The sequence below is a fragment of the Dermacentor silvarum genome, chromosome 1 (assembly GCF_013339745.2).
Source record: "Dermacentor silvarum isolate Dsil-2018 chromosome 1, BIME_Dsil_1.4, whole genome shotgun sequence".
Classification (NCBI taxonomy): Eukaryota; Metazoa; Arthropoda; class Arachnida; order Ixodida; family Ixodidae; genus Dermacentor; species Dermacentor silvarum.
This window is the reverse complement of record NC_051154.1, coordinates 254,446,873-254,465,912: the sequence shown is the minus strand read 5'-3', so window position 1 is coordinate 254,465,912 and position 19,040 is coordinate 254,446,873. Positions and strand designations below refer to the sequence as shown.

Genomic DNA, 19,040 nt, shown 5'->3' with positions numbered 1-19,040 from the left:
TGACTCCAGGAATTAATACAAAGCACGCACGCCTTAAAAAATTCAATGTGCTCTGTGGACGAGGTAGCGGAGTGTCTCATTTTCCGCTCTTTTATGCGCACTGCGCACACTTTCCAGTCATGACACAGTCCTCCGTACACTCGATATCTCATCCAAGTACTTCAACATCCTATTCTTTGTTCGTGGTGTAAAAGAGTTGCGAATTTGGCTCCGGCGCCTTCCAGTTGAATGAGGACCAACATGTCCTTGGTGCAGACTCTGTTTGGGCAGAACAGTAAAACATAAGATACAGAACAGGCAAGAAGGTCAGCAATTAGCCGCTCACCAGCTCTGAACGCAGCTTGAGCGACGCCTGGCTGGGTCGTGCAGCTGGGTCAGCTGATTGGGTCGAGGCGTGCTTGGTGCAGGCTCTGTTGGGGCAGAACGGTAAAACATATAAGACGTGAAAACACAGGCAAGAAGTCAGCCATTAGCCGCACACCACCAGCTCTGAACGCGCGCCTAGCGGCGCCTCTGGAGGCAACGTTCTGCAGTGGTTCTGCTTACGTCACCCAACGGCGGACAGCCGAGCGTTGCGGCAGGAGTCGCAACGCGCCGAAGCCTCCCGGTTTCGGTTCCACGCGCTCGATAGCCGAATGTCGTAGTGCCGCAGTTCCTCGAGTAGTCGCATTTTTCCGGACCCAAAAGCTAATATGGCTTGTACAGAGAGCTCGCTTCAATATGCCGATTACGATGAGCCCGCTGGTAATAAACGTTTAAATGCTAGTTAGTGGATTTTTCTTAATTAGCGACTAATCGCATCGTATTATTCGTCACCGCATGGTCACCACAACTCAGTCATTTTATTTCAAAATGCATGTTTTAAAGCATTACCTAAAGCCTTCGTATAAACAAAGGGCAATTTCAGTAATTAGACATAAATGAAATTGGCCGAGGGCAGAATTCGAACAGAGGAACTCTAGCACAGAATTCCGAATAACACCATAAAAAACTTCCGATTTCGCGCGTGCTAGTCATCGCGACGAGACATTTGACGCTTAATATAATGCCGAATTTTGGGACACGGCAGACTCCATATTTATGTATGTTTTCCCATCCAGTAAGAGGATGGGAAAACGGTGCCGCGGTAGCTCAAATGGCAAGAACATCGCACGCGTAATGCGAAGACGTGGATTCGTATCCCATCCGTGGCCAGTTGTCTTTTCATCCACATTTTCAGTTCTTTACTGGAATTAATGTAGCTACAAATAAATTCCCCTTTGCGGTCCTTGCCTGTTGGCTTCCTATTATCTAATTATATATGAACGAGAGAAAGGGGATCGAGGGGCCCGATTATTATTAATCATATCATAAGAAGCCAACAAACAATGTCACCAAGGACAACATAGGGGAAATTACTTGTACTTACTAATTGAATTAGTAAATTGAATTGTAGACGTAATCCGATTCACACTTGCTGTCGAATAGACGGCGACTTGCGCCAAACGATAACTTGAGCAGAGCGATACCGTTGAAAGACCCTTCGTGGCTTTGGCATTGCGCAGATAAGCACGACGTCGCGGGATCAAATCCCGGCCACGGCGGCCGCATTTCGATGGGGGCGAAATCATCTAATCATGAAAGCCTACCAGGCTCTGCATGAGAAGCAAGCCCGAGAAGTTCCGGTAAAGTACTACCTTGACACAGGCATTGCAGGACATTGGAAATGAAATAACTAAAAAGCAATTATAACAAATTTACAAATTCACAAAACGGCAGAATATGACTTGCATGCATACCTGTCATCATTGGGGAACCCGTGGAAAGCGATGCCTTCGCCGGTTTCGAAGCTCCGACGGCACCGTGCCGCAGTCGCGGCACAGCGATTACCACGTGCCCAAATTTTCATGCCTCAGCTGTCATTCTGCGAAAACGTTGGTTGCTGTCCTGGCATTCCTGCCACAGAACAGCAGCTAACCTAGCCATCGGATGATTATATAGCCGCTGGAGAGGTGAGGAGGAACACAGTAGCCAACCCCTGCACCTGCGCGAAACTTTCCTCCTGCCAATGAGTATGGCGTGAGGATGCTCCAATGTGGAAACGCCTTTTTTTTTTCCTTTTTCGCCGGTCAATCAAAACCGCTCGTCACAATGTGGCTACGTGTACTCGATGTAGCCGCACCTGTATGAATCAAGTGACATCTTCGGTAGTAAATGAGGCTTATTTTAGCCACCCTCACCTTTTTCCTTCGACAGTTCTACGCGTTGCTATATATTTCTGTTGGAATACTTCGATTAGCAACATCATCCACTTTATTAAATGAGGACTGAACTTTAGCTATTTGTCAGATTTGACAAGTTCTGTCAGATTGGAGAGTCTGGAAAAATGAAACTTCGATTGGAGGAATAGCGCCTGTGTTTGTCACCTCTCCCTTCGTCCTTGTCTTTTCTCGCGCTATAACCTCACGATTGGAGGAATCGTCTAGATTAGCATCCGGAGTTCCTAGCACTTCTTCAATAAAAAGGCTCAGACTTTGCGCTATTGCCGACTCGCAGTAGCGACGACGCCGAAGCGTCTCTCGGGTTGTCATTTTTCTGTTCAGACGTGTAGGCTGTTTTAGCGATCTCTCAAACAACGGTAGATGCTCATGAGCGCGTGTTATTTCGATAATTGTGTTAGACTAAGATCAAGTGTAACTTTATTTTTCGCACCGTGGGTTGCTTTTATTCATCAGCGCTTCCACAGCTTACGCACAAGCTTTTGAGATCAATCCTCCACCATCGTGTAGGGTTTTCACTCGCCCAAGAGCACGCAGTCGATTACAGACCGACCTTAGACCCAAGGTCGCGTAGCTGTCTCAGATCTTAAATTTCGGACACCGCATGTTCAAGGGCGCTTATGCATTACTGTACAGCATTCCACATTATTTATTCGAGATTCTCGTCGCTCTTTTGTCATGTTCATGATGATTGACTCACTTTGTGCTATATATATATATATATATATATATATATATATATATATATATAACACTTATAGACTGTATAAGATGCAGTTTGCCGGCAATCACAAAAAATGCAACCTGTGCAAAGAATGAAACGTAATTCATTTCGCGGTACTCGGAGGCTAGTGGAGGTCACAGTATGGGTATGACAAAGTTGCAGTAACTTCAAACAACAGCCCAGACAAACATTCCTCTGGCACTTGCGAACGCTCGCTTGTCCTATGCTAACGTGTGCCGCCAGCTCCCCTGCATTCGGCTAGCTACGCCTTTCCATCTTACATTTCTCATGCCCCTCTCTTGTGGACGCGACTGAATGTACGCTTTGTGCTCATACACGCCGAACATTTTTTTTTCTTTGTCTCTTCCTTAGACTTTTCTACTGCTGCTGCCGCTGCCTTGCACGCCACGTCGGGGGAGGTGGGGGGGGGGGGGGGCTGAGAGCTCACGGCAGGGGCGTGAGATAGGCGAAGTCAACGACGTTTCGGTAGAGCGGGGCCACAATGCCATCTGACGCGCCCTGGGGGACGCCACAATGCCCACTGAAGTAAGATAGTGTTTGTGGGCGTATGTGCGAGTATGAAAGTGTTCCGGGTACATGTTTTGTTTTACCTGCGTTATTTATTGGTTCTTTGTTGCCTTCTCACCCCCGCTGTAATGCCTATACAGGCGCTGTGGGTATTGTGATAAATAAAAAAATACACGGAGACGCATTATTTGTCATATAACTGTGGTGTTTAAACTTTAAAAATAGTTTTTCAAGTTCATAACAAAACAGAAGACAATAAAACAACCTTGAAGAGCGATTATATCACATAGTTGTGTTCGGGTCTCAGGAGGATATATGTATATTTGTATATATCCCTTCGTGTAATACGAAGTTTGTGGGTTCGTGACAAGTTATCTTTCATTCCACTTTCATTTGCATTTTTCATTATTTTCCACATTTAAACTTCAACTACAGCTAATTGCCCCTATGCGATGCTTGGTTTTGTTGCCTGCTGGCTTTATATGGTCGTGATTAACAAAACATGAGCACCTCGTTTCCCTTCTCCTGTATATATTCACTGTTACGGCTTAGAACCAGATTTTCGATTATTGTTGTGATTATGATATTGCATATTTGGCCTGATATACAAGAACACAGAGATAAACAGGGGAAGATAAACAGGGAATGAGGCTCTATTGACAGACCACAAATGCAAGGCACAGTATTATGGTTGTAGCAGACAAAGGACGCAACACAGGCTCGCAAGCAGGGTCATTACGACGTACGCGTCGTTTCTGTCTGTCGCGGCACTCCCCGTATTCAGCCATTTCGTTCCCCTGTGCCTTACCTAAACTGATGAGCCATCCGGCTTTCTCTCTCCCATTCCCAACACTCGCCTTGAGTCCTTGCATCGCGATTTCTGCTTTTTTCTGTTCCTTCCTTCACTTTCACACTTAACAGCTGACCTTGAATTTGAGTCGCTTTCCCCAGTCCTCACCGTTGTTATGATCGGCCTGGAATTCGACCTCTCAAACGTTCTAGCTCGCTTTCCCGTGTCGAGGTAATTGCTCTCATCCTCGAGAAAGCGTCACCCCTATGGCCCCTGCCACGCCCTGAGCGGACACAAATCGGAGGACGCGAAGGAGGGGGCACAAAGAAGAGGAGGTCGTCGACTTCATAACCAGACAAAGGGAATATAGAAGACTGCAGGAACTGACACCTACCCCAAGACCACGAGAAGTGAATCATTACCCTTTTGTTGGTGACTTCACCGATTGTATCGGCTGTACGCGAGGGGTTACCGCATGCAGGGTACGCCCTGGCCCCCGTGTCTGGCAGAACCGCTCGAGACTCGGTTAGATTCACAACCATGTACCAGTGAAGGGAATACATTATTTCTGATTTTACCCATCACTATGCCTGTATTCGTCTCTTGATTCTTGCGGTGAAGAGCCACCTCACCCGGTCGAGATCGTATCACCGTACACGTCCGCCTACCGTAGTGCTTTCGTTCGTTTTGTATCATGCCACCATTGCTGGCGTCGCCGACCGCGACAATAATTGCCAATACCGTGTACGCCTCTCTTTGTGGCCATTGTGCCTTACGTTGACAGGTTTTCAAAGTTTACTTCAGCTCACTCATGATGATGATGATGATTTAATGGCATCCCCTTTGAAACGGGGCGGTGACAAATAGTCACCTAGCCTGCTTGATTTATTCAGGTATACTATAATACATGTTCTTTATCTAGCATTTTTGTATACCTCTCATCAACTTTTTTCTTTTTTTCCAAAATCTACCTTGTACCGCTACCTATGATTTTAAGGATCAGGTCGTATCAATCTCTTCCCTGCTTTTTTTTTTTCACCAGTACTCAAATCATCTCTTGCTTATCTCTACGGCTGTACTGGACGGCGCAGCGCCCTGACAAATATTTGCAAACTCTCTCTCTCTCCATTCCCACCGAATATCGGTGCGAACTGGCCCAAGTCTGAGGCCCGAAGGTTGCTGTTCTCTACAAGGCGAAACCTCGCGCTTTTTTTTTGGCGGGCTCTTGGAGAGTCGCCTATTATCCACAGTTTTTCCACCATCGATGCACTATTCGCGCACTGAACGGAAGGAGGGGGTCATTGTCCACGCAGCATATTTTGTTTTGAACTTCCTGCAACACGGAGAGGCGACTTCGGAGGTACGCTCTCCAAAGGATCGAATTTTCAATGGCAAAACGCATTTGCTTATCTCCCATGGTTTACTTGTAAATGACGCACCCTTTACTTATTTGCACCACGCAATATATATTGAAGTGCATAGTCAGTACACTATAATATCTGAGTCAAAGAAGAGAAGAAATGAAAAAAAGGATCATACTTATTGCGGGATTGCTCAAATCACCAACCATGTCGTCCTCACCGCATCCGTTTTTCGCCACGTTCTCAAGGCAAGCATCGCAGCACAGTTACTTGTTGCTTTCGACGGCAACCTCACATTTTTAATGCTTATGCTAATCGCGAAGAGCGCGAAAATGCCAGACCCGCTAAATGACGGAATAGCTGACTTGACGCGCCACGGGCGCCAATCACTGAAGTACCAACCTAAGCAAAGAGTTTGAGCTTTCTGCGCGTCTGTCACATTCAACCATGACTGAAGGGTGAAAGTCCGTATGTTTGTCTTACTTCTTGCTTTTATCCTTGTCTTTCACGCTTATTTAAGCTTGCTAATGTCCAAATCAAATAAGTGCTCGCGTAATTACCCGTGTTGAATCTTTTTCTCGAAATTTGATTGTCCGTCCAGGCAATCTTGACCATACAATGGCTTTCTAAGATTATTATTAAAAAAATTAAACGAAATATGTAAGTTATGGTCATAAAGTGCCCTCATCAGCCACCATCATGAGGTCACAAAGCTTTGATGATGGTTATTTTTGTTTGGCGCATCTAACGACAGGGGAAGAAAAACCCATATGGTGGTTGATACTCCTTATCTTAAGAGCAGTGCTTTCATCTAACCTCGTCTGACAGATAAGGTTTATGAAGTAATTTCATTGTTAAAACTACTTACCACATATTTCTTAGCAAACTACACATTTCAATCTTTATTACAAAAAATAAAATATATTCTTCAAATAATACAGATGAAGTTGAATAATGAAAAGCTGGGCTAGTTGACACTTGATCAACATTGCATGTCACGGCGGCTGTTCATGGCAAAAATTAAGAGCAGAGCTAAGGTGAGCGACAGTGCGGATGCACCGATAATGTTTATTCCGGAAAAGGTTTTGCTGTATATATCATACTGAACACGTGCGTGACAAATGAAATGAACTGGGCACCATACGCAAGAAAAATAAACGTGAAAAGGTCAAACGAAACGCGCGCACCACGTAGCTATCGCATAATCTAAGGATAATTCCATTTCTGTGGGTAGGGGTAGCTATTCATGGCTGATCGAGAGAACTTGAGCTTGGCTTTTTTTATGTGATACGCTTAATTTATGTTGCTCCTTCGATGAAAAGGAGGGATGATATCAACTCTATTGTTATCAACACTTATCTGTTGGTACCAACCTTATCGCAATCGATCCGATTTTTATCACCCCTTATCTGTACTTATCAACCTTATCTGGCATCCGACTCTTATCGGTCGTTATTGGACTTAATCCGACCATAATAACTCTTATCGCTCCTTAGCACGTTATCTATCCGCGTCGAACCATTATCATCCGTGATAATACCCATCTAACCCCTCATCGCTCCTTATCATCCTTATGAACTCATTGACTGCTCATTGACCACCGCCAACGTTTTTTCTTTCGAATGTATTCCGTGTTATACATTAATTACTTTATAGCGATTTGTCTTACGTGAGAGACGACGGGTTTTCTCGTTGAGTAGGCATAGAAATGCTTACGCATTTAAACAGCATGAGTAATACGAAAGTCAGAGACCTACGTTATCATATAAAATAACTCAACGGGTACGAAGAAAACTGATAAGAAAAACTGTCTCCCCTTTCACTGGGGAATTATGTATTTCCAATTATGACTATTAAGATGTGATGGCGTAATTGGTAATTTGAACAATTAAAAATCAGAAATATATATGATCTCGTGGTTTTCATTTATTTAGTGACCACAGGGACCCAAGACCTGATGGTCGCTACGGTACACCACCATAGGGTGTACGGCAAAGGTTGGCACTTTCTTCATAAACACGTCAGCAACGCCGCGCGCGTTCGGTGCGAACGTGGGCAAAACGCCGCCGCCGTCGACAACAGTTCCGCGCGTTGTTTGTGTGACCGCACACAACCGCTGTCAAAACGGTGGCGTGAGCAAGCGCGCCAGCGGCAGCGAGCGGAGGTTCATGCGGTCTATCGCTTCAACGGAAACTAAGCGGCGAAAGCACAGCGCATACAAAGGTAGGAGCCGTGTTGCAGATCGCTTTCAGGATACGGTGTGCGCGACCGCCCGGCGCTGCGCAAAGTACAAGCTGCTCGCAGAGCAGAAGCCGCAACCCCTCCCTCCCGCGCTGTCCTCCTTTCGCGTTGGAGACTGAGTCATCAGTTCCCCTTGCGCCCGGTCGCAAGATACGCATTTGGTGCCGCAGCTTAACGTCGCCTCCCCTCCCTCTCGTCCCCCCACGGCCTTTCGCTTGACGAAAGAAGTGGCGTTTGCTCTCCGCCGTGCGTTCGCTCCCCGTGAAAGCGCGCGTCCCTCGCGCGCTTTCACTCGCACATACATCATACGGCCAATTAAAGTTTTTTTCTATATCCGGACGTTACCACCGAAGACTTAGCTCTTAACAGCTTCGCTGTAAAAAGATGGGGTTGATCCCTCTTTCATAGGAATCGGTAGAACACGAAAGGGAAACGTGCCTTCACAGAATCTGTTCCATGTTCGCTTCGTGAACTCACGGTCCGCTGCAGTGAAAGGCGCACGATTTGCGGGTCGGCGACTGTACTGCAGGCTTAATTAGTGCACGGCGTCCTGCTGCCGAGTCGCTTCGGGGCAGGTACGAGCATTTTGGTCCGGCTCCGTAGTGTCTGGGGCAGCCAGTTGATTTGCGACGCGCTCAGCGTCAGGAATGCGAGTGGCGGAGTTTACAGCGAGTGCCGCGAACGCGCGAAGGCGTTCTGCTTCACACTGATGTGTCTCTCGCTGGACCAAAGCGAGATTCGCCCTTCGACGTTGTTGCCTTTCTGCGCTGCTTAGCGTAGCAGTTTTCTTAAGCGTGAGACACATGGCGCGATTTTGCGTGCGATCCGTTGTACGATGCGTCGGAGTCCGACTTGCCGCATACAACGATTTGGGACACATGGTACGAACCAACGATCGGTGCGTATAGCTCCGCCCAGAAACGATGCGCCCGCATGGACGCCCAGAATACTGCGTAACATGACAAAGAAAGTGAAGACAAATGTGTTCGCACAACTCTCTCATTTTAAACAAACGATGCCAATATAAACACGTCTACGCGAGCAGCGTAGACGTGTTTCCGCAAGGCCGAGCCCACAGTGTCGACTCCGTTGACAGCCGCCGGAGCTCGGATAGGAGACAGCAGGCTTATAGCTCGCTGGGCCGTCGAATGCGAAACCGGTGGCGCTTGCGACACGACCGCATGCAGCTCTTAATAAAGCGCCTATGTTTGCCAGCACAACGTGTATACAATTATGTCGCGCTTAAATTCCAATACATCTGATTTTATCAACGCCAACGGAAGCGAACGAGCAAGCTATATAGGCGAGCTTGCGATCGCTGCGAGAGGGTATAAGCCTAACTCGCTAGCCGTCGGATCTGGGCCGACAGCCCTTGCGATCCGTCCGTAGCTCGTAATAAAGCGGCTATATTCGTCAGCACAATCAATGTCTGAACATTTACATTGCTCTTAAGTGAAAATACGATTAGTTTTCCCGACACCGTGGGTATAGCGATGAGGAAACACGCCAGCTAGGCGAGCCACTTCGCATAGACGATTGCTGCGGCGTCTGCGCGGACCGCTTCCGAGTCGAAGTCACGCCAACGGTTTACTGTTTCGCGCAAGGTTTTATAACATGCGCACTTTCGAGGTCAGATCATACTAGAGTTATTAAGTGCCAGAAACAAATTGTAGCCGATTTATGTACCACCGTTAATGGCGAGGGAGGCCAGCGCCTCTACCAGGGAGGAAAAAAAAAAAGAAAGCACCGGGCGGCAGCCCCGCCTCGCCGGGTCTGCCACGGGGCCACCACGTACACGCTAGCTGCGCTGTCATTGGCTGCGGCCGTTCGACCGATACGGCAGTCCTGCGACCACATCCAGAAAGAACGCAGAATCGCGGTCAAAAAAAGAGTGGAACTGTGTGCTGCTACGTGTACGGCTGCCACAAAAGCTACAGAAACACCACCGGTAAGCTCCCAAAGATAAAATTTATGGATTCCCTGGCAAGTTTTACGAGAAGGAGCACATGGATCCGGGTCATGTGACGGTTGAGGTTAACAAAGACGCTGTTCAATTTGTTTTTCATATCATTGGAAATTTGCTCATCGTGGTCATGAACTTTGTCTTTTTTAGCCCCGAAGCGGGCCTTTGGCAGCCTGTGAAGAACCAAACCAAACAGAGCCATGGCCGCGGCGTGTTTACACCACCCTCGGCATCCAGCCTTACATGTGCAGCTCGCTCCCACAATACGCCTTGGGTGTGAAAATAACTGGGTAATAAAAAACGTAAGAATGAGAGAGAGGGAACGAAATAACGATCGTTTCGCTTACCTCAAGCCGCACGTCCTAGTCGACGGTTTTCATTTGCGCGACACACTTTCCAACAACATCGGAGGGGTCCACTGCACTCATAATTTCTTCTCTAACACCATAAACATGATTGCCGCGGAACAAACTGCTTCGTTTGAAATACTGTTCCACGTTTTCAATTCTACAAAATCCGTAAAATAAAAAGCGCTGCTGGTTTCGCATGGCCATTGCTCCCGTAGGCCGGCGTTGCACGCGGCAGAAGCGGGCAGAGCGCCTGCAGCAAGTCGCACGTGTTTACGCGCGCGGCCGCTAGCGGCGGCGCTGGTTGTTCTAGCGCGGCAGCGCCACCATACCAGCTCTCGAACTAGGCCTATATCGCTGGCCATCGGATCCGAGGCCGACAGCCCTTGCGATCCGTCCGCAGCTCGTAATAACGCGCCCATATTCGTCAGCACAACCAACGTCTGAACATTTATGTCTCTCATAAGTGACAATACAATTACTTTTCCCGACGTCGTTGGTAGCGATGAGAAAACACGCCAGCCAGACGAGCCGCTTCGCATAGACGATTGCTCCGGCGTCCGTGTGGACCGCTTCCGAATCAATATCACGCCAACGTTTTACTATTTCGTGCAACGTTTTATAATATGCACGCTTTCGAGGCCACTTTATTCTAAAAGGTATTTCGTGTCACAAACAAAATGCACACGATTTTTGTGTCACCGTCACTGGTGAAAAGAGGCCAGCGTCTCGACCAGGGAAAAAAATGCACCGGGACGTTCGGAGCGCTTGCTCGCCGGCCCCGCCCCGCCTGGTCTGCCACGCGACCTTGATGCACACGATAGCGGCGCTGTCATTGGCTGCGGTGGATGCGGCAGTCGTGCGACCATATTCAGCAAGTTGGTCGCATGCGGCGTCGCGTGTGATCCGACACCGCATGCGACGGTATCTGTTGACAACCTGTTGAGTGCGGCGCGTCGTACGACGGTTCGCACGCAAAATCACACTATGTGTTTCGCGCTTTAGTTGGTGCTATCGCAAGCGAAGCAGTAGGCGGCGTGTAAGCGGTGCTAATGCATGTTGAAGCTACACTCCGTAGGAGACGAGGCGTCACAGGCTAATCGGACACGAAAGAAAAACCATGTGCGGAAACTGCTTCGTCAGCGCAGCAGAAGGCCAACACCGCGTACACCAGGCTACAGCGCGTTGGAGCCTCCGCTGCGCTGAGACAACCGAAGCCGTCACTGCCAGCGCTCTCATGGTGCTGTACTTCGCTTCACCGCTCCCAGATGGACGGTGCCATCGCTGTCAAGACAGAATATTTTACTCATTCGAGCCAACGTCAAATCCGTTACAGGAAGTTGATGGTGGGTGGACCCTGGCATAAAACACTTTCGTGTTAAAAAAAGTTTGGAAGGTGATTCAACCTATAGTTGACGTCGTTGAAAGCCAAAGCCTTCCTGAGCGAGTTGGGGGTGAAAATCGGGTGGGGTCACTCCGCAGGGCACTCTATCGCGTCCCCGCTACTGTGAGGGGAGTAGGAGGAGCGAAGGACTGCTGACATTTTTTACTGCACTATATTCGGGCTCGGCCCAAATTTTTAGACCGCCCAATCTGCGGGATTGGCTCATGAATTGGGCTATATACATATAGAGAAATTTTATTTTTAGGAAACACACAGAGGTCGAAGTGCTAGAAACAGACATACCCGATTTGGACGGGTTGGGGTAACTCACCAAGGAAAACATTGCCCTCAAAAAAGAAAGAAAGAGAAAAAAATTACACATGGTATAGTAGCCTTCTCGAGTGCTGTTGGGCGAGGAGAGATAATTCGTCCCGCTTAGTGCGCTCCAGTTCTTCATTCATTGTTGCAGTTATTATCCGTGCGGTACAACCACTCGATTCTTGGCTGATCCCCCATTGTGGGCAGGTGCCACGTTTTCAAGGCTCATCGTCATCATTACTCGTGCGGCCGCGCGTAGTGCCACATTCGAGCCACGGAGAAGATGAGGAGTGCAACGGTCGCCTTGCCACCTCCGAGCAGGCCGTCGACGCTCGCGGGCGACCCGCCGAACGTACCGGAGGCCTCCGGGAGTGGCAGCGCCAGCAGGCAGCAGGAGCCCGCGGTGCCGTTCGGCGAGGGCCGCTACCAGCTCTTGGCGCTGTGCAACGCCGTGCTCGCGGGCGCAGCCTTCCTCATCCACCTGTTCAGCGTGCGGCTCACGGCGCACGTCATGGACCACTGGTGTCGACCCACGGAGGCGTTCGCCAACATGACCGCGGAAAGCTGGAAGGAAATGGCCATTCCTGTCCTGGAAAACGGCACCCGCAGTCACTGTACCAGGTACGCTGGCTGCACTCGCTGCGGTGTTTCGAAGGGACGAGGATTGGCGCTTAACTGTCCACAAAGCAGGCGACTTGCGCGGGTCGTGCCTTTAGTAGGGTGCAGAAAGCGAAGAGAGGCTGGACCGCTATTTTTAGAGGTCCGTATCGCACCACTTTTGGAGTGGTTAGCAAATGCAGAAAGTTGTTAGAACTGCCAGTGCTTCAACCACGGTGCAGTCGGAGACCGTTAAGCGCTGAGGCTATCAGTGGTACGTAATTGATGTAATACCGGAGAGTTTCCGCGCTGTACATGTAATGCTTAAGATGCACACTCACCTGTTAGTATAGAACCAGTGATGGACTGGTTAGCAGTGCGGATCACAAGTGGTTTGCAAATAGTAACCGTGCCGCTCTCATCTGCACTCGTACGGCCGGCCTCCTCGATTCGCTAACTGGGAACGTGCCCGTGAGTACACCCTTCAGTGACATACGCATTTCGATGCCATCGTCGCGGAACGTCTACTGAACCCATGGAATATGTATTTGTATTGTGTAATGCAGGAAGAGTTTCAGTTTTGTTAAAAGGCGCTCATACCCAGGGGAAAAATAACATTGCTGAATCGTGCGAGGATTATGGTATGTTTAAAGTCACATTTCAGGCATTGTAAGCGGAAACAGTGTTTAACGAGCAGAATGGGCTTCGGAGACTAACAATAGGTTGCGGTGTGAAGAGAGAAGCTATCTGCAAAATTTATTTAGTGCTGATGTAATGAATAAAATAAGAATGTGCAAGAAGCCTGATAAATTTATTTCGTTGTTGTAGCGAGGGTGAAGGCTTTCAAGTTGACTCACACTTGCTTAAACTTTATTTATTTTCTATTTAGATCCTGCAGGCCTTGAAGGGGCCCATGCAGGAGGGGCATTGCTACAAAAAGAAGGGTCAACTAAGATTTGCTGAAATGCACAAAAGGAACAATGGCATAGGTACATAGCAAAGAAGAAACAAAAGCTATACATTAAATGCAACTCCCAAATACAACAACAAAAACGGTAAAAAAATAACGACGACGACCCAGACTTAGCCAACATGGTTAACCAGTATTCCGTATATTTAGCAAAAGAAGACGCTTGTTCCGTCTAGTGTGAACTGTACTGAGTGACAGGATCAGGGAAAACTCACTTTTGACCTCTATGGTAACCAATGAAGTCATAAGTACCTTCGTTTCTATTAAAGAAAATTAACAAAGCAACGCCTGCTGTGATGCGGATAAACATATCAGATTGATTCAAATACACCGAAAATTTTATTGCGCACGTTTTAGAGCGCATTTGTAAACCTTGGCCCACATTCACAAAAATTAGCTATAACCCTAGAAACGGTAAGAGAAAAATTTAGCCACTCTTGATGCTGGGCATATTATTAGCGAAGTCGACGGGCAAATGACAAAGAGCACTTACAAACGAAGAGCTTCGTGTATTCGGCTCCCTTATTTGTGGCTGTCGGAATCTTCGCACTGACATGACAAATGTCTATTGGTGTGCGAATATTCGAAACTTTCGAATAGCAAATTGAATAGTGTCCAATTAGATTCGGTTTTCCAATCGAATAGTCACTATTCGCAAATGCGAATATATTTCGAATACTTTTCGAATATTTGCAGCTCGTCAAATACGCCCAAATTACCATAAAATTGGACCAAAAGTGTGGTAAAGTTTCACTCGTGCGGGCATAGTATAGACTTAAAACATGAGAACTTGCGTAATGGAGCAGGCTATGTCAGATAGGTAGATATGCTTTACAGGATATACAGCGATCATTCGCACTCTCTGAAGAGACCTGTGCACGCGAAGACACTACTTGTTTGCTCCCAATGCTTCATTTGTGCTTGTAATAAACAGTGCTTCATAACGTACTATGTAATGGCAATAACTTGCTAATTTTAAGAATGCTGGGATGTGAACGTTGTTTTATAATAATTGCGATAACGGCTATTCATTATTCGAAACATATTCGAAAAAGTATTCGATATTAGATTCGATTAGCTTCTGGTACTATTCAATTCGTATTTGATTCGGTCTCAAAAATCGCTATTCCCGCACGACTACAAATGTCTAAATTCATAGTTTTACACAAGGTGGACAAAGACGTGGGCGTGTATTCAAAAAAGCTGCTATTCTAGAATTGTTTGTAGGAGCAAATTCTAGCCAATCCGGATGCTGTACACCTATTAGCTAATGAGATCAGCCAATATGACAAAGAGCTCTCACGAACGAGGAGCTTTTTGAATACGGCCTGTGGTTTTGACACATATACCTCATACGGAACCTTTTATCCACGCTCTGGTAGCAGTGTGCTCAAGACCCCAGAAAACTTTTGGTCACGCATTTTTGATAGCCAAGTTAGCAAAAAAAACAATTATGTTGTCCCGTAATTTACATAGGTACATGCTTTTGATGTGTTCAAACATAAGGAACGTGCTCCATGCGTAAAAATCGTTTGTCAAGTGTTAAAACTCTGCAGCATAACAGGTGCCAGCTGAAGAGTTTTATATTTTTATAGGCTATTGTAACTTGCGTTGTCATTTTACCCATCAGATTTAACGGGCTGTTGCAGTGGGCTTAACCGAAAGTCTTTCGGGTCGCACGTGAGTAAATATAGAAGTGGTCTATACAAACATCCCGTTTTCTCAGAGGTATTAAAGAGTGCGCGTACTTACAGAAAAGTTCTTACGCTAGAAGTTTTGTAAGAGCAGCTATAGGTGCTGGCCAACCGCAATGTCGGACGTAGTAGTGAAGACGGTCGGCCAAGGGCAAACGGCCCCTACGAACGAAAAACTCTGCGAATCTGGCCCCTAATAGCATCCTATACATATATATGCTTTCTGGGCCCGTATTTGTGAAGCTTTTTGTTCGTGTTTTTTGCCATTGGCTCGGGGTGCTTGCTCCCGGGCTTCGGCACAAAGTATGTAGAAGATGCGAAAGAATGACAATAACAGAGAACGCCCTTAATTTTCTCACAATCTCGTCTTCCTCTATCCACTAGCCGGGTACATTTATTAGTTGACTTATTTTTATCCATCTCGTATTGGACGAGTATACGCGCTTGAATGGCCTCGAACGCAGCAAATAGTAGAAAAGCTCTGGGTAGACTGCACAGCGATGAAATTCAGTTGCCATCTGCGTGTTATGGACCCGCCAGCGGTGATAGTTCTTGCATTTAGAAAGGCAGGGCCCCCTGAAGCGGGCTTGCCCCCACAAATGATTTTACTGCTGAGAAGCCATAGATGACGAACACACACGCACGTATAGGGTCAGCTTTAGAAAAACGTCGAAATTATCGTGCAAAAGCTTCAGCTAAAGAGCATTTCTGGGCCCCTTAATTTTTCAAGTATGTCTTGTCCTAGCGTATGATCGGCTATGTTCTGCGAGTGCTGACCGCTCAGCGTTTTGAAGGGCGGTTGTGGTCCGCGTCAAGGCCAAGTGGCCATAGCTAGACTGGCTGCGCATGCGCGCAGGCGCGAGCCTCCTGACGGCGGCCTGTCTGCCGCCACGGTGCCCTGCGAAGCGTGGGAGTTCGATATGAGCGAATACGGAGACAACATCGTGAGCGAGTGGCAGCTCGTGTGTCAGCGACAATGGCTGTTGGAGCTGTCGCTCTACACCAACTTCGTGGCGTCGGTGGTGTGGGTGCCCATGATGGGGGTGGCGGCGGACCGCGTGGGCCGTCGCATCGTCGTCTACGTCTCCATTCCGGCGCTGCTGATCACGGGGTTCACGAGCAGCCTCACTGGATCGTTCCAGTTCCTCGTGGCGTTGCGTACGGTGGCGTCGGCGACCATCGTCTCCGTGGCGACTGTCACATTCTCCGTGCTTCACGAGGTGGTGCCGGCCAATCGCCGCACGGTGTACTGCTTCGCCGCCCTGGCCCTCGGACAGGTGACGCACCCACTGTAGTTGGCAAGGTCAAATGTTCGCCTGGCTACACAGGTTGCCTTTCCCTTAGCCATAGAGGTGACCGACGCGCATCTTTTCCCCAAACGACCTTCCCATGCGCATGCTCAGATGCCAAGAAGGCTTGAAACTGTACCCTCGGCGGCGAGCGATGCGCCTCTTCGAGCTTTGGAGCATTAGTGTCCTTGTAATTCATTCTCGTAGCGAGCTATGTGTATATATGTAAAGATACGGTTATATATATACAAAACAGCGGAACAACAAAAATAACGAGAGAGCGTTGTTTTCTAACCCAACTAACTTTACTAACGAACATGAACATTCATGTCCTGTCCTTATGAAGACGTGGCTAAGGACGGTAATAACAACCCTCAACGCACGCTACTTGCGCCCGTGACAGGAATGAAATCTCTTATCTGACAGCAGTAACATATCCTACAACGGTCGCATGTAGGATGTGTTGGGTGATGTTGCTTTCACTGTTCTTCTTCACCTGCCACTACACGTATTTTTTCTCTCGTTTGGTTGATTTGGTAGTTTTTGTCTTTAAAAAACCATGAATATACATATGTGCGTGCACGTTCGCGAATAAAGTCAGTTGGTAGATAGCGCTCTGTCTACGTTTTTTTTTCGTTCCTGTGTTTATAGCGTACAATTCTGCACTGAAAGCCCGTTCTGGATGCAAGCTCCAACAAACCGGCCTATATTATAGCCCTGAAGGCTGACCGCGACAGAGCAGTGCTACTGAACGCACCTAAGTACATACAATGCCCGCTTATAGGCATCTCTAAAGAACACATACATCTTCATGGAACAGGGCATGATATTCTTTGGCTTCCTTGAATTTTATTTTTTTAATGTTTGGCCTTCTCATTCTGGGGCCAGTGGGTATGTGCCCATTCTTGGCCAATCCCCAAGAACAGGCATCTGCCACTGTGGCACAGGTAGTAAATAAGCCTTGTTTATGTTTACACAAGTGTCATATTTCTCTGCATGCACATATCCTCACCATTATCCTTTCGACAAGCATCACACATCACCTTCGCCGTTGTGACATCGCTGCGTGGACGTCTCCATCCGCACCAACTGTCGTTTGGATTTCGGCTTAGATTGTGAACGGTGTATGGCGCATAAACATTGCATGAGATTAACGGTGTGGCCTGTGCGGTGCGTAAGCATTATCATTGCATGAGATTAGATGTTGCATAGGGTACAAATAAAGATAATTGTAGGCACCCCATTATAGTCTTTATAACCTTTATGCCTTTAATGCCTTTATTAACCGCTTCACTAAAGCTTAGCTTCGCCATACCTAAGACTCGAACGTGTGCGTTGGATCTGCGTAACTCTTATTTTTTTTTCGTAGTAAGAGGAACGCGTACTTCCACAAATGAGATGTGGTCTGTGTGCAGGTGATGGCCGCTATACCGTTCACCATCTTCGCCGCTCTCAAGCTGAGCTGGAAGATCGTCTACTTGGTGGTCATGATTCCCACGTCGCTGCTGGTTATCACTTTGTACACCATGGACGAGTCATACCTGTGGCTGCTGGCCAATTGGCGGACCAAGGAGGCCGAGCGACTGGCCATGCGCGCTGCGCGCATCAACGGTGTCCCACCGGAGACCTGCCACACCGCCATGACCCAAGGAAACCGGAACGGAGACGCAGAGATCGCTGCCGGCCGGCGACCAGACTCCATATTTTCGGCCAAGTTGCGGCACCACACGCTCTTGATATCCAGCATCTGGGCGGCCGTCAACTTCGCCTACAGCCAGGCCAACCTGACTGACATCTTCCCCGTGCGTCCTGGGGCCGCGTTCGTGGGAGTCCTCTTACTGGGGCCTGTGCACGCCGTGCTCTGTCCGGCTATTCGCTTCGCCGGCCTTCGGCGAGTCATTGTCGGCTCGGCGCTCATTTTCAGCCTGATTGCACTGTGCCTGGCCACCACGTACCGCATACAGACGCCGCTGAGCGGAAGCATCGTAGTCGTCGGGCTGCGGCTTATGGGAAATTTGAACGCGTCCCTCGCTTTCTTCCTCGCCGTCGACTCGTATCCGACAACGGCCCGATGTACCGGCTTGGCCTTTGCAATATCCGTGGGCCGTCTGGCCGGTAGCTGCGGCGAGATTATGTTTCACTTCGCACCCGGACAACGCAAGGACTACCCTATCGCTGCCATGACCATCATGATGGCCACGGTTGCTGTTGCCGCTGAGCACTTGCCCGAAGTCGTCTTTAGCGCACCATCCTCGGTGAATCCTGCGGCGCCGTCTCAGAAGTCCAGCGTCACCGTCAGTCTTGTGCGCACCATGCAGGACACGCTGGACCCCATGGCAAGGAGACCTGTCGGAAGAGCCCGCGGGAGGAGGGCTCTCAGGAGCCTAAAGAGGGACTCGGATGGTGAGCAGCCGGGACAAACCGAGCAGCCTCGCTTGCATATTCCGTTTTTCCTCAAGGGCACGGCGGGCCAGTCGTCCAGACGATCCTCGGCAGGTCCCAGCACCTCCGCAACGCTAGCACATTCGCTTCGGATAAGCGCTTGTTCTGGAGACATTAAACAAGGCACTTCGTGA

At 48.3% G+C, this 19,040-nt stretch overlaps 1 protein-coding gene across 1 annotated transcript; it reads left to right on the top strand.

Annotated features, from left to right (window-relative positions):
- The first annotated feature begins 12,071 nt into the window (after positions 1-12,071).
- On the top strand, positions 12,072-19,040 carry LOC119439303 (solute carrier family 22 member 7). The gene is made up of 3 exons (XM_037704834.2): positions 12,072-12,535; positions 16,032-16,452; positions 17,880-19,040. Exons 1-3 carry the CDS (start codon positions 12,198-12,200, stop codon positions 19,038-19,040), a joined length of 1,920 nt encoding a protein of 639 aa, XP_037560762.2. The 5' UTR covers positions 12,072-12,197.